The 14831-nt window shown below is 36.2% G+C and overlaps 2 protein-coding genes across 3 annotated transcripts; one reads left to right on the top strand and one right to left on the bottom strand.

Moving 5' to 3' along the window:
* Positions 1-369: 369 nt before the first annotated feature.
* On the bottom strand, positions 370-2615 carry LOC132097460 (cytochrome c oxidase subunit 5B, mitochondrial). Its single transcript, XM_059503175.1, has 4 exons — positions 2464-2615; positions 1480-1550; positions 1280-1379; positions 370-1035 (listed from the first exon to the last, which is right to left on the bottom strand). The coding sequence occupies exons 1-4, from the start codon at positions 2588-2590 to the stop codon at positions 923-925; spliced, it is 411 nt and encodes a 136-aa protein (XP_059359158.1). The 5' UTR covers positions 2591-2615; the 3' UTR covers positions 370-922.
* A 2150-nt stretch (positions 2616-4765) lies between these two features.
* Positions 4766-14625, top strand: gins4 (GINS complex subunit 4 (Sld5 homolog)). 2 transcript variants are annotated; one of them, XR_009422736.1, is made up of 8 exons: positions 4766-5075; positions 6758-6844; positions 7284-7397; positions 10056-10153; positions 10351-10439; positions 13859-13949; positions 14295-14460; positions 14535-14625. XR_009422736.1 is itself a non-coding variant. In XM_059503173.1 (7 exons), the coding sequence occupies exons 1-7, from the start codon at positions 4989-4991 to the stop codon at positions 14389-14391; spliced, it is 663 nt and encodes a 220-aa protein (XP_059359156.1). In that variant the 5' UTR covers positions 4767-4988; the 3' UTR covers positions 14392-14625. The 2 variants fall into 2 exon arrangements, 1 of the variants encoding a protein (XP_059359156.1); XM_059503173.1 differs by having other exon boundaries at positions 4767-5075; positions 14295-14625.
* The last annotated feature ends 206 nt before the right edge of the window (positions 14626-14831 follow it).

Genomic DNA, 14831 nt, shown 5'->3' with positions numbered 1-14831 from the left:
TTTCTTTATTGCCATTCTTCTAATGAATATAAATTATTTTGGGGTACAATTCAGGGTCCAGTGTAAATAATCATCAAGGTTCTTGCATATCTTGACAAAGGGCTATATTCACATACATCCTAGAATTTTTTTTTTTTTTAATACTTTTTTAACATTTCTATTACAGCCTCAAGGCACTTGACCAGATCAATGCATTTGACAGAGCACCAATAATGTGAAAAATGTCTGTAATGTATAGTTGTACATTGCATTCTGACTGAATGTAAAAAAAATATTTTTCTATAAAATAAATTTGTCAAGATTTTAGGTCTTCAAGACACTTCCTGTAAATCAATTGCAAAGATTCTAGCAGTGAAATGACACATCATATGTGTTGAAGCACCAAATTTATTTTACAGGACAGTTCAACAAGTAGAGCATTCAAGCTCAACACTTTCAGAGTAAATGGAGCATATTTTTGGTCCCACAGAATTGGGAATGTACTTTATCTAAACACTGAGAAATCAAAGACAACGTCTGTAGACATCTCTTTTGCAAGAATGTGCAAACTTCTGTAATGCTTGTAAATTTTAAGTAATAGCTCATTTATGTAACAGGGCAAGGAATGCACTGCATTTCTAGGGGAAAGTTTGGAATGTGTAAGCAGCTGATATTGCACAGCAAAAAAAACGGCACATAAACTATTCCTCCCCCAAAAAATTAAACCAGCATTCACAATTAGGAAAGCACTTCCAAACTTGCATTTCAGATCTGCTTATGTGAATCAACCAATAAGAAAGAACTAAATAGAAAGTTATATAATGTCCAATTCTATTCTTCAGAACAGAGATTAGCAAAGGATATTGTGCATAAGTCTGATTATCTATGGTGACTGAATCAGTATGAGAGTGTTTTTAGCCATCTGTGCGGTGAAGTGTATATTTCAGTGGGGTAACTCATGTGGAACAAGTTTATAGTAAGCACCACAGGATGGGCAGCGCTGGGCCTCACCCTGATGCAACCAAAACCAAACCACTGCAGTGTTGTCCTCTTCACCTTCAAAAAACAAAGACACAGGTTAACAGGTTCGACCAAATATCATTAGGTTCTTATAATGGCTCATACTGTTAATAAACACATACTAGACGACTAGTTAGCTTTGGTATTTATGTTCAGCAGCCTTTTAGTCAGCACTGCCATTGTTAAGTAAACATCCTTATTTGGCAATTTTTATTAATGAGAGACAAGGATAAAGGCATAGAGAGTTCTGATACAGTAGCTAAATTATGCGCTCACTTACAAACACAGCCAACAATCCTCTTGGTGGTTATGGAGGGGACGATGTGAGGGTCCTGTTTGGAGCCTGCATACTCCTTCGGTTTCAAGATATTATACGGATCCTAGTGGAGAAGACAGCATTGATTGTTGTTAACTCACACAGCACTCTTTATTTCACAAGATGCCACAACAGAACAATAGAGCACATTACAAGACACTCACAGTTCCTCTCTTGGACGCCTCCAACACAATCTTCTCCAGACCGGTGGCCTGCTCATCATCTGTGGGGATGCCTGAACACAAGTTCACCAATTAATCTTATTACAGGCCAAGAGTGCAAGGTGAACTGATGTTCCACAAGCATTTTATTTTTGTTGTTTTCCACAATTTTTGGCAAATCATTTGGCTTGACCTACTTAAAGGTCAAGCCAAACTCGTAAGGAATATATAATTACACATACTGTATGAAATAAGTTGAAATTATAACAAACTTATGAGAAAGCCATAGTAAAGACACAAAACATAAGTATAAAGATGTTCTGCTCCTAATTTTCATATACTTATGACTTTATTTCAATGACAAAAGGATTGTTAGAATTATTGGTCTATATTGTAAAGTTATGACATAAAACAATATAAATATAATTGAAAATATCTACTTTTTGGTCATAATTTCACGTTAAACATTCGCATTTCATTATTATGGATTTTGTACTAATTACGACTCACAATTTAGAGCTAATTTTATAACTTCGCACTTTTATCTCACGATTTCTATTTTTCTTTGGTCGCATTTACACTTAATCTTACAATTATGATTTACTAAATTTTTGGCTTATGTGGCAGAAATTCAGTCATCTGTTTGGCATGAAACTTAAATCTATTTCAACTGCAATTATATTGTTAGTATGCAACAAACCAATTCTATTTCCTGCAAGTGTAACTGCGACTAAATTAGCTAGTAAGAGGATTAGACTTAGTACGAACACACTGACAACTCTTCAAGGAAGAAATAACGCTGAAGCATTTCGACGAAAATTATGCAATAGTTGCATTCGAGCCCGTGTGTGTGTGTATGTATATATATATATATATAGTTGAGAGATGCTGTCACTACACAAACAGACGATATCACTCTCGATCTAAGCTGTATTTTTCAAACCGTTCAAACACGCACTCAAAATAAAGGCATTGCTCGAGCAGTACCTCCAGACGCCAGTCCCCTGACTAGAGCTTGAGCTGGCCGAGGCTGACGGCTGTAAACAGCAGAAGCAGCGCGGGTCGCTGATCTCAAGAGAAGCCTAGCCGCCATTCTGACTGATACACTGCGCATGCGCCAGAGCTTCAGCTGAAGAGCGCCGCGGGAAAAGCGCAATGACGCCATCTAGCGGTCTGACGACTCAAGCAAAACAGAAAAAGAGTAACTTTTATTTTGTCAGAAATGTTAAAGTATTTTATTAATAATATAAAAAAATAATAATTATTTAATATTTTATTATTAAAGTGTCATATTATTATTTAGAAAACAACATAAGCAATATTTTTTTTTTTTTATCTCGGGTTACAGTCACATGGAGATAGTCTAAAACAATGTCTTAAATGCACAAAATACAATTAGTTCACACTAAGTGATAGTACACTAATTCACAATGTTCACATTTACACATGATTTACTGATTACACACAATGCACAGTGTACACATATAGTGTCCAAAATTACCGAATTGTGGAATGAGACTGACGCAAGAGTCCTTACACGGATTAAAGGGGTCATATGATGTGATTAAAATTTGTCCTTTCTCTTTGGAGTGTTACAAGCTCTTGGTGCATAAAGAAGATCTGTAGAGTTGCGAAGACTAAAGTCTCAGATCCAAAGAGTTATTCTTTATAAAAGTTAAGACTCATCCAAACCCTCCTAAAATGGCTCATTCTAATACCACTTCTCTATGTCACTGTGTGGAAAGATTTGCATAACACCACCCAGATGTTCATGCAAAGAATGAAGGCGTAACTTTTATTCTCGCTGTTGCAGCCGGCACCATGTCGTGGAGATGCTGTGTGTTTCATTGTGAAAGCGAATCTACTTTGTTTGGCCATCAAAAAGAGGACACAACTAGAAATCAGTGGTTAAGTTCTATTTACAATACTGTTGCTGAACAGTTCAAACCAAATATTCAGATGTGTGCAGCTCATTTTATGAAGGACTGTTTCCTGATCCTGGGAGAGAAGACTACAATGCCGGCTGTTCTAACTATTTTCTCCGATCACAAATGCAGACATGGTTTTATGTTTGCGCACCGTGATGTAGCGCCACACAACACAATGCATAAAAACAGAGTATAAGTAATTATAATCTTTAATTATGTCCCATGGATGCAACAAATGCCTCGTTTGTCATGGGTTTTCTTTGTTATTGTCTTTTCGCGCCGGTGGTTCTGACTAGGACACATATCAAAGGATGGTAAGGGGCGTAACATTTCCGTCACACACTTGAGGTATTCGGCCAATCACAACACACTGGATAGCTGGCCAATCAGAGAACATCTCACTTTTCAGAACGATTAGTTTTGTAAAGATCAACGCGTTTCAGAAAGACGGGGCATAGAGGAGCAACAATTATGTACAGTATGTGGGAAATAATGTTTTTTAACCTTAAACTACATAAACACATTTCATTACACCAAATACACAACATAATGTTCTTTTTAGCAACATCATATGACCCCTTTAAAATCAATTACTGGTGCAGAATGTGGACTGGAGAAAAATATCAGACAGTTAACATCAGTATACTGTAATAAAGAAAGAGGGAATAGAAGAGGAGAGTGAAAAGAAGAAAAATAGCAAAGCAGCAGAGAACAACGTAATTTGAAACATTCACAAATACTGAGATTCTTATTCAAACAGCCTCTTATATATTGCATGACTACCTAATTTCACAGAATCTGAATTCTCTAAATCTTTGTGATTGAGAACTTAAATTATATTTACATTTATCAGACGCTTTTATCCAGAGCGACTTATTCAGGCTATACATCTTTTTTTATTTTATTTTTTTTACCAGTGAGTATTTTAAATATTAATATAGTATTAACTTTTAATATATGAATACTATTAACTATATAAAAAATACACTATTTAAAAGTATATATATAATTATTATATAAAGTATATCACTAGAAAAAAAATCTTCTTTTTTATTGTCTCTGTGCTTAATTTTCTTAATTCTTGTTTTATTAACAATATCAGAAAGATACACGTAAACTTTGGAACAAGAACATGTGGTGGATACATAAAAACTAAAAGGTATTTACAAAGTTTTAAATAATACTATTAATACAAATTAGAAACATCATAAACATACAGTCAAAAAATAATTTTACAATCATAAAAGTTACAACTTATTTATGAGTTTTTCTATAAGATTGGATGTAAGCTTCTCTTCTCAGCTTTATTTTGGTGCGCATTGCACAGACTCGCGCGACTTTAACCGGCTTGAGCACGCGCTGACGTCATGTCGGTCGACACGTTGTTGGTTTTTTGGCGCGAAATTCCTCATCCGAAGGATCCGTAGTGAACGCGCGTGAGAATGTAAACAGCGCTGAGTTTGGGATTTAGTTTCGCATTTCTTGTGAAGTTTGATTGTCCGGAGTGTTGTAGAAAGTCGCCGAGCTGCTTCTCTGTACAGTTGTCTTGTTACAGCGTCTGTTTGTCGTGTTGAGCGTGTTTGAATGGCAGACGCCAATGATATGAGCGGAGGAGAGGAGAGCCAGGAGGAGCTGATGACCCCCGCGGAGCTCATCGCCAAACTAGAAGAGGTCAGACATCTACCCCGAGCTCCAACCGACACTAACACTATCTTCATAAACCCATTCTCGAAGAAGCGGAAAGAAACGTCCAAATAAAGAATAAAGTCTAAGTATACAGTAACGTTAACAGTCAGAAGTTTAGACACATCTGTACATATCTACAGGACTAGTGACGTAATCAAAACTATGATAAAACACACAAACTCGTTATACTTAACATTTTGTGGTCACTACATACAGTACTAAGTCTGTAAACATTATCATTTTATGTTTTTAATGAAGTCTCAGGATCAGGAAAAAAAAAGATTTGAAATAGCCATTTTTGTTGTAATATAATTCAAAGTGTTATTTATTTTTGTGTATTTTCAACATCATTATTTACTCCAATCTTCAGTGTCACAGGATCCTCCAGAAATCAGTATAATATAGGGCTGCACTGTTTTGACAAAAATCATAATTGTCGATTATTCCTTTTATTAATTTTTATTATTTTATTTTATTAATTATGATTATCACAATTTACACTGATTGATGTTTACACATTAGTTTGATGCAACTGCATGCCGTATTTTAATATGAAAATAAACAAGCTGAAAACACTTGAAATAAAAAAAACTTCAGTGCTTTTCTATACTGTTAAGCCTCAAATGTCAACTATTCATCAGATTGGTTTCTTCTTTAAATTATTTATATATATATATATAAGAATGGTATTATAATGTTATACTAAAATTAAAACAATTGAAAAACCCTTAAGATAACGTGCCGAAAGAAAAAAAAACACATCTTAGGGACACAGAATAACATAAGTGTACTTTGAACGATTATGTAATTGTGGCATCAGTAATTGTAATCGCAATTAGAAACTCGATTAATTGTGCAGCCCTAGTATAATATGATGATTTGCTGCTCATTTATTATTGGTGCTTAATAATTGTTCTGATAAATGTTAAAAACAGATTCTGCTGCTGAATATTTCATGGAAACTTTAAGATGTGATGAATACATTTAAAGGGATACTCCACCGTGTTTTCATATTAAACTATGTTTTTCCCTTAACTAAGACGAGTTGATACATACCTCTCTCGTCTCGTATCTTCACTCGTGAAAAATCCTCTCACCGGCCCCCGCTCCCTCTAGTGAGGATATTACTGCGCCAAGACGAAGTGCTTACAAGCACTTGCCATGGTATTCCGCCACACAATATAGTTATCCATTTTACACGCTTAGAAAAGCGCAACGTTTTGTTTTGTGTTACCGTCCTAGGTCGAGTTACACTACGGGAGTAACTGTATAAAATGAGACGAGAGAGGTATGTATCAACTCGTCTTATGTAAGGGAAAAACATAGTTTAATATGAAAACACGGTGGAGTATCCCTTTAAAGAGAACAGACACATTGCTGTAAAAATGTGTAGAAGTAGTTTTTTGTCTACAAAACCAGTTTCAAGCATTTAAAAGTAAATTTAAAATCTCCAAAGTGTTTCAATATGAAACAGAATTTCAATCAAATGTGTGTGTGTGTGTGTTTTATGCTCAGGCTTTAGTGTTGTTAGTATTTAATAAGTGCTGCACATTATGGGAACAGTGCATGTGAAAAATGAATGCATGCATTAGATCAAGTCTATAATATGAGTCTTCATGCAGAGCAGACAAATTATATTAGGAACAGTGTTTTTGAATGTGTTTCAGGCTTGGCTGAATGAGAAGTTTTCTCCAGAACTGTTGGAGAACAAGTCCGAGTTGGTGGAGTGTGTGATGGAGCAGATCACACACATGGTATGGATCTGTGTTCACTGCTCAAACATTGCATGTTATATTTAGGTAGCTGACAAATAAAATTTGACACTTTTTTTTCCCCCAATAACAAGGTTTTTAATTGAAGGTGAAAGAATACGGGTGCCAAAACTGGAAAGCTAAATATTTTATGTGGTTTCTTTGTTTAATTTAATAATTTTTTTCCAGTTATAATAACCTTTTAGTCACTTAGTTATTTAAATTGTTAAATGGTTTGTGTCACAATATATGTATGCACAATAATGCTAAAATAATCACAAAATTACTTTAGAACAAGTAATTTAAATATACTTTTAATTTGTTTTTACAGTGAGAAAAACGCCCCAGAATATTTCCACAGCCAGTTACATAAAATTAATATATTTTTACATACATTTATTTAAATTTCCTATCAGTTAGTCATTTATATTTGTTTACGCAGGAGGAAAATCTGCAGCGGGTGAAGAAAGGTGATGTGAAGGCCAGTGTGCATCGCATGGAGATCGATCGCATCCGCTTCGTTCTGAGCAGCTATCTGCGCTCAAGACTTCAGAAGGTATCCTGAACACCACTACACTACTACCACTACGTGACTTCAACTCCACATATTACACACATTAAAGTGATGTGTGTCTTTCTCACAGTCACAGTTATGATAGATCAAGAATTACATGAGTCTAGACCCTGTCAAATATCCAGCTGTCCTTACAGATGGTTTTAAGATTTTTTTTGCTCTAGAAATGATCTTTAGCATCCTGTATGCTTTGAGGTGAAGCAAAGGTAAATTGCACTGTAGGTGTGTTATCTGCTAATTCGGGTTGTGCCGATAGACGATAGTATCATGTATCGACGATAGTCAGAGATCTCGATGATAGCAGATGTCTTTGTCGGTAGTCAAGACGATATTAGGCTCATTCTCCTATTTTTGTATTAAAATATAATAATAATAACTTTTTTTATTTTTATTTTTTTATTAGGCGGCCTATTATAATTCGGCTATCAAACAGCCCAGCCATTTCACTTCAGCAGCGCATTTCACACACACACACACACACACACACAGGGTGTGCGCAAGAGAGGATTAGAGCTTGTAGATGGTGAAGTTGTACTATTTGACTTGGATAACTAATTAAATCCATGAAATGAAAGCGATGGAAAACGAGGAGTTGGTGTCCCACACATTTAATGGCTGGTGAACGACCACGCGCTCTTCTCAAACATGAGAGATTAACTCTTTCTTTCTAATAATAAGGCGGCAGCGCGAACTTATCATCCATAGTGGTTCTCACGTAGTCCTTCTCTTAACCACTTCAGCTGTTATTTTGATTTTTTGAGAATTAGGCATATGCAATATTGGACCCACCGGTGGGTCCCCAGAGTTGATGTGGTTAAAGATTGATCACTTAACTTATAACACACACTATGTGGTGATGAAGGACTACGTGAGAACCACTATGGATTAGTTCGCGCTGCCGCCTTGTTGTTCACTATGATGTGATGCATGCAAAATACATAGTTTTGGCCGTTACAAAGTCTCCATCCACAAACAGACGTACATCGTCTGCAGATATAAGGTATTTCATTGCACTTTAACAAATAATCTGAATGGCCTATATATGTGCAATATTTTGATAATATATTTATCATTCTGGTTTCTGTGACGGTGCGTCAGACTCGTCATGAGGCGCACGGTCCGGAGCGCTGTATGACTGATGCTTCAGTTCAACTTTACTCCAACTATATCAACTTAGCCGTTTTAAATACTTTATATTTAACGTGTTCGTTTTATGCCCAATATTAGTGTTAAACTGTTGGACTTTAAATTAAATCTACTATTGATTTTCACCGTTGACTGATTTTGCAGATCATTTAGACATCATGATAACTTCCATGCGCAGATGCAGCAAATTTGTCACAGGATGCGCGATATGACAGTTGCAACCGACTATATATAAACCAGCTGTTTTAAATACAGTATTTTTGTATTTAATGTTAGTTTATCGGTATGTTTGAAAGTATATATTTTTTTATTATTGGTGATTCCATAGGCTCTCTCTCGCGCACATGTGCGGTTTAAAACACCAAACAGTTATGTTATGACAAGAACAAAGAGTCTCTCTCTTACTCCACACACGCACGATAATATTGTGTATCGTCGATCTCATGGACTGACGATATGGCGATCTGAAAAATGACCATATCGCCCCACACTACTGCAAAGTTTTTGAAAATAAACATACATTGATGCAGGTCCTTGAAAGTGCTTGAATTTATTTTGTGCAAGAAGTTTTCTGGAAAAAAATCCATATTATTCCCTCTGATCCGCTAATGTGTTATTTTGCCAACAATTTGTGGCCTGTGCATAGAAGCTTGCTTGATTTACATTAGTTACTTGCATTTATGCATTACGTTAAGAGTTTGCGCATGAAGTACTTTGTGTTGTCTGTTGCCATGATGTTAGAGAGACCATATTTCCTATTTTCCGGACATGTCCTCTTTTTAGACCTATTTTTTGTGTTCGAGCACTGCGAGGGACCATTTTCTTAATCCCGCTCCCACTGAATTCCTGACCATTATTGCCCACTCCCGTGATTTTTGTGTCCAATCCCGCCCGCTCCCTGCAAACATTATAATGTTGCATCGGGGAGCCGCTATCAATACGCAGAGTATTAAAATCTCTCTTGACTCAGCCATCTCTCTCTTCTCAACCTATGATCAGTCAAATCTGACTCATGCAGATCGTGTTGAATGCAGGGTTGCCAAGTACACTTTTTTTTTTTTTCTATGGCTACTTTTAAACCGTTAATGGGTTGATTTTCCCTGTGGGTTAGAGGTTTGAAATGTAGATTTAATTACATTTGACTAAAATGTATTGAAACATTTTGCATTCTGCCTATGATAAAACTGTGCTAGATGTTAAGTTTTGTGAAGGAGGGCCACTGGCAGGAAGCTTGTGTTTATGATCAATATGCATAACAGTGACTGTAAAATAAGTATTTTAGGTATGGAAATGACATATTTTTTTGCCCCAACTGATAAAACTGTAACAATGTAACTTACAAGACAACACAATGTAACCTCGTTCTCTCTTGAAATCTGTCCCCACATTAAGTCTTGAATTTGAGGGTATTGGACCTGGAAAGTCCTTGAATTTGAAGTTAATCAAGGTGTATGAACCCTGCATATTCATATATTGGTGTTGTCTCATCTGCAGATAGAGAAGTTTTTCCCTCACGTTTTGGAGAAAGAGAAGTCACGTGCTGATGGAGATCCTTCATTTCTTTCTCCTGAAGAGTTTGCCTTCGCTAAAGAGTGAGTTCACTCTGAATCCTTTCTGTTGTCTGTATCAGAGAGACCGTGTGCTAAAGTACAAACAGATCCAGAACAGTCTTTTAATCCCCAGGAGAATTACTGTTCTTGCCTGTGTTTGTGTCATCTAATTCACATAATGCACATTGTGACGTGTTTGTGTGTGTGTGGTCTCCAAACCTTATATGTTGTGTGTTTAGGTATCTGGCCAACACAGAGGTGTACCTCCGAAACGTGGCTCTGAAACACATGCCCCCGAACCTGCAGAGCATTGACATGCTGAAGGCTGGTGAGAAACATTTCTTAATGTCTTAAACTGACAGTTTTAGAGTAGACAGACAGTTAACCAACATTACTTTTTTATTGTTTGGTGTATATTTATTAGTGTAATTTTCAAAATGTTACTAGCCAGAAAATACTAGAAGTCAAGGTCAGCAAGTTGTTTCCCAGAAGGTGTGCACAATTATAAAAAAAAAAAAAAAATCACACACATTATTGTCCTCAAGATACTAGTCGTACGTACCATTTCACTACTCTGAGCTAGTAAATAAGGTACAAAGGTGTACTTTTTGAAAGAGTAGCACTCCAGTGACAGCTTTTTGACCACTTTTTCTGAGAGTTAAAAACTAGGATGTTTCCACAGCCCGATCAGTCACATGAAATTAAAATATTTTATAACCCCTGGATGATGATTACATCTTAATCGAGTCTAACCAGTCCAGAGTGTGCATATATTCACATCTGCATTTATATAAAGAAATGGATCAGAAAAGCATGAACACTACTGTTTTTTTTTTTTAAAGAAATGTATACTTTTATTCAGCAAGGATGCATTAAATGGATAAAAAAGGAAAATAGTGAAGTCTTTAAAGTCTTTAAATTTTGTCATTAATCACTTACCCCCATGTCGTTCCAAACCTGTAAAAGCTTTGTTCGTCTTCAGAACACAATTTGATATTTTGGATGAAACCAGGAGGCTTGTGACTGTCCCATAGACTGCCAAGTAACTTACACTGTCAAGTAGGGCTGTGTGATTAATTGGAATTGTCATAAAATTGTGATTTGAGCATGCAGGATTTCTAAATCACTTTATAGCTTATTTCTTCCATGCCCCTGACCTCCCGCAGTATGTTATACGAACCAATCAGAATGCAGCGCGCCAAACATGGATTACATTATAAATGCATATACCTTATTTTCCGGACTATAAGTCACACTTTTTTTCATAGTTTGGCTGGTCCTGCGACTTATAGTCAGGTGCGACTTATTTATCAAAATTAATTTGACATGAACCGCTCTATGCTGCTCAATGCTCCTGTAGTCTACCCCTAATAAGCATAGAGCGCCCTCTCGCGGCTGTAGACAGTAATGTTTTCTCTTGATTCTTGTTTCTAAATAAATGCGAATCATAGTCCAGAAAAGCATCGTCAGAATAGTGCACCTGAATCTGTGTATCATCCGATCATTCAATTTTTTTATTTAATATTAAAAGTCGAAAAATTTGAAAATGGCTCCTTTTTCGAGGTTTTTTTTTTCCTCCAAAAATGAAAAACAAGAATTCAGCTTAAATTTTTGTTTTTCATTCAGGGGTAGAAAAATGAATACACAGCTTGAATATATGATTTCTACACATGAGCGTGAATTGAACGCTCCTTTCTGCTGATTGGTCATCTTGAGATCAAACCTTGCAGTCATCAGTTCTTCCGCAGTATCATGCAGCAGAAATATTTTAAACACCAACAAAACAGGTAATAAAATGATAATAGAATTTTATACGCCACGAGATGCATCAGATTATTTGATTATTAATTAAATTGGCAAGTGCGAGCAGGACATTTTTGTGTTAAGTAATAAGCCTTTAGAACAACATTAAGGTGAGTAGTCACTCCAGTTCACACAGTTCCAATAATTTACGATGGGTTAAATTATGATGGGTTAAATAAACTCAATAATTAGCAGACAGAATGCGCTGCTTTAACACGTCTCGGTCTCATTGAGCATCTTTCTGGCGCATGCCACAAACATGAACCACAGCGAATACTTGTCTTTTAAAAGGCATAATTTAGATCAGGGGTGACCAACCCTGTTCCTGGAGATCCACCTTCCTGCAAAGTTCAGTTACAACCCTGGTCAAACACAGCTATCTGTCATCATCAAGTGCTCCTTCAGACCCTAATTAGTTGGCTCAGTTTGATCAGGGTTAGAGCTGAACTATGCAGGAAGGTTGATCTCCAGCAACAGGGTTCGGCACCCCTGATTTAGATTATTTGACATTAAATGCATCATATAAGTCACTTTGGAATAAATCACAGTAGGCCTATGTTAATTTATTATGATAAAATAGTGACTTTACAGTCTGGAAACTTTAGGCTATAGCTAATTATTTCAGGGACCCCTATCACTTTAAGAACCGCTGGTCTACACAGAAAAAAAGCCCTGTCTAGACTCTTCCCCGGTACGAGTTGTGTTCGACTGTTTGCTAAGAAAAATGTAGTTGCAATAAAATGGGTTATTAATCCGTACAACTGCAGCAGTGACAGATGCATGATACTGCGGAAGAACTGATGACTGCACGGTTTGATCTTTGGCTGACCAATCAGCAGAAAGGGGCGTTAAATCAAATATTCAAGCTGTTTATTCATTGAAAAATGAAAATTTAAGCTGAATTGGAAAAAACGAAAAAGGAGCCGTTTTCTAATTTTTCTTATTTTAATATTAAATAAAAAATAAATGAATGCTCGAATGATAGACTGATTCACCTGCCATCAGTGGTTCAACCCTAAAATTATGAAGTGACGATGCAAATTAAACAAAGATAATGACTTTATTCAACAATTTTCTTCTCTGTCACTACACAACAGCGTAGTGCCATTTTGGAGAATATGAGCTGAACGCAGGCAGCGTACACTCTTCTGTGTCAGATACGACACAAGGATAGGTTTTCAACGTATATTAACGCTATGATTTGAAAGAAAACAGCATATCCGTGACACAGAAGAGCGTACTCTGCCTGCATTTAACTCATATTCTCTAAAATGGTGCTACGCTGATGCAGAGGGACACAGAGGAGACAAATTATTGATGTTTTCTTCGCGTCCAAAAAGTATTCTAGTCGCTTCATAACGTTACGGTTGATCCACTGATGGCAGATGGACTATTCTGATGACGTCTTTCATACTTTTCTGGACATTGACATTGTATTTTACTTTGCAGTCTATGGGACAGTCTCAAGCCTACTGGTTTTCATACAAATTTCTTAAATTGTGTTCCGAAGACGAACAAAGCTTTTGGAACAACATGGGGGTGATTAAATGACAAAATTTTCATTTTGGGATGGAGAATCCCTTTAAATTGCTATTTCGAATAAATGCTGTTATTGTGAACCTTCAATTCATTAGATAATCTTGAAAGAAATATTAGTTTTCCATAAAAATATTAAGCAACACAAAATATTTTTTAGCATGGATATATGTAATATTTTACAATAGTTTATTTTATAATTTATACATTTTTTTTAAAAATTAAAAAAATAAAAACAGCCTTGGTGAGCATGAGAGTTAAAAAAATTCTTACCAACCCCGACATTTGGACAGTAGTGTTAATTTTTCAATCTAGACCTAAATGGAATGCAGTAATTATGATGGCTTTATCTGGAGGCAGTGGTTGTTATTTAATTGGGAATGGGTTTGTTTGTTTGTTTGTGTGAAGTTCCTGAGCCGTGTCTGGACTCGTTTGTGTTCTTGAGAGTGAAAGAGAGGCAGGAGAATATCCTGGTGGAGCCTGAGACAGATGAGCAGAGGTAAGGCCATTTTCGTTCAGCTCAAACCAGTCACACACTAAGTTTGGGAATCCATCAAACCCATACTGGTTGATGATCACTAATCTGATAATCCAGTAATCAGGTTACAGCCTAGTTAGGATGTGGTGTGGAAGGCCAATAGTTTCTGGAACAATGTTTGTTGTCTCATAACCAATCAATAAACTGAATGATACCTAATAAAATGCCTTGGTTTTTTTAATCAAAATTTACAATGTCCTATAGGGGGCAGCATTCCTGTTCATTTTAATGAGCAAATTCAAGTGAATTCATAAATCTATTCCTAAACCGTATTTATTTGGACATCTTTGCTGTTGTCTCTCTTAGGGAGTACGTTGTGGACTTGGACGAAGGTTCGCAGCACCTGATGCGTTACCGTACTATAGCACCTCTAGTGGCCAGCGGTGCAGTGCAACTCATTTAAACCTGCAGAGAGAGCCTCAGGAACTGAATGAAGACATCACAGAGGAACAGATCGCCTGTGTACTTCATCCTTGCATGCTAGATGGCCAGCTGTGAACATTTGTCAGCCTCTCAACACCTTGAACACATCCATTTCTTTGAAACCAAAAGCATTTATATCTTAAAATGCTTAATTCTCATCATGAAACTGAATTAAAAGCAGTATGGATTATTATTATTATTATTGAGTTAAAAAGAAGAAAAAAAATTAACAATCTTTAAAGTATTCTGACAAATGGATAAGTAACCAAACACAGATAGGATGTTTCTCTGGATTATTTTTAATTTGTTGATGATGTCCAGCAAAATTTCATCACTTATTGACAGCTCAGTTATTGCAGTCTGATCAGAAACTGGTGAACCTGACACTCTTGCTCTGAAACGGAAACTGTGGTTTTCTCT

This window comes from Carassius carassius, chromosome 21 (genome assembly GCF_963082965.1).
Source record: "Carassius carassius chromosome 21, fCarCar2.1, whole genome shotgun sequence".
In the NCBI taxonomy this organism is placed as follows: domain Eukaryota; kingdom Metazoa; phylum Chordata; class Actinopteri; order Cypriniformes; family Cyprinidae; genus Carassius; species Carassius carassius.
This window is presented reverse-complemented; position numbering and strand designations above follow the sequence as displayed.

Coding starts and splice junctions, on each gene's coding strand:
- LOC132097460 (XM_059503175.1), bottom strand. CDS start 2,590: ATGCGCAGTGTATCAGTCAGAATGGCGGCTAGGCTTCTCTTGAGATCA. Junction 1,380..1,479: donor AGGCGTCCAAGAGAGGAACT/GTGAGTGTCTTG, acceptor CTTCTCCACTAG/GATCCGTATAATATCTTGAA. Junction 1,036..1,279: donor GAGGATTGTTGGCTGTGTTT/GTAAGTGAGCGC, acceptor TGTTTTTTGAAG/GTGAAGAGGACAACACTGCA.
- gins4 (XM_059503173.1), top strand. CDS start 4,989: ATGGCAGACGCCAATGATATGAGCGGAGGAGAGGAGAGCCAGGAGGAG. Junction 6,845..7,283: donor TGGAGCAGATCACACACATG/GTATGGATCTGT, acceptor TTGTTTACGCAG/GAGGAAAATCTGCAGCGGGT. Junction 7,398..10,055: donor TGCGCTCAAGACTTCAGAAG/GTATCCTGAACA, acceptor TCTCATCTGCAG/ATAGAGAAGTTTTTCCCTCA.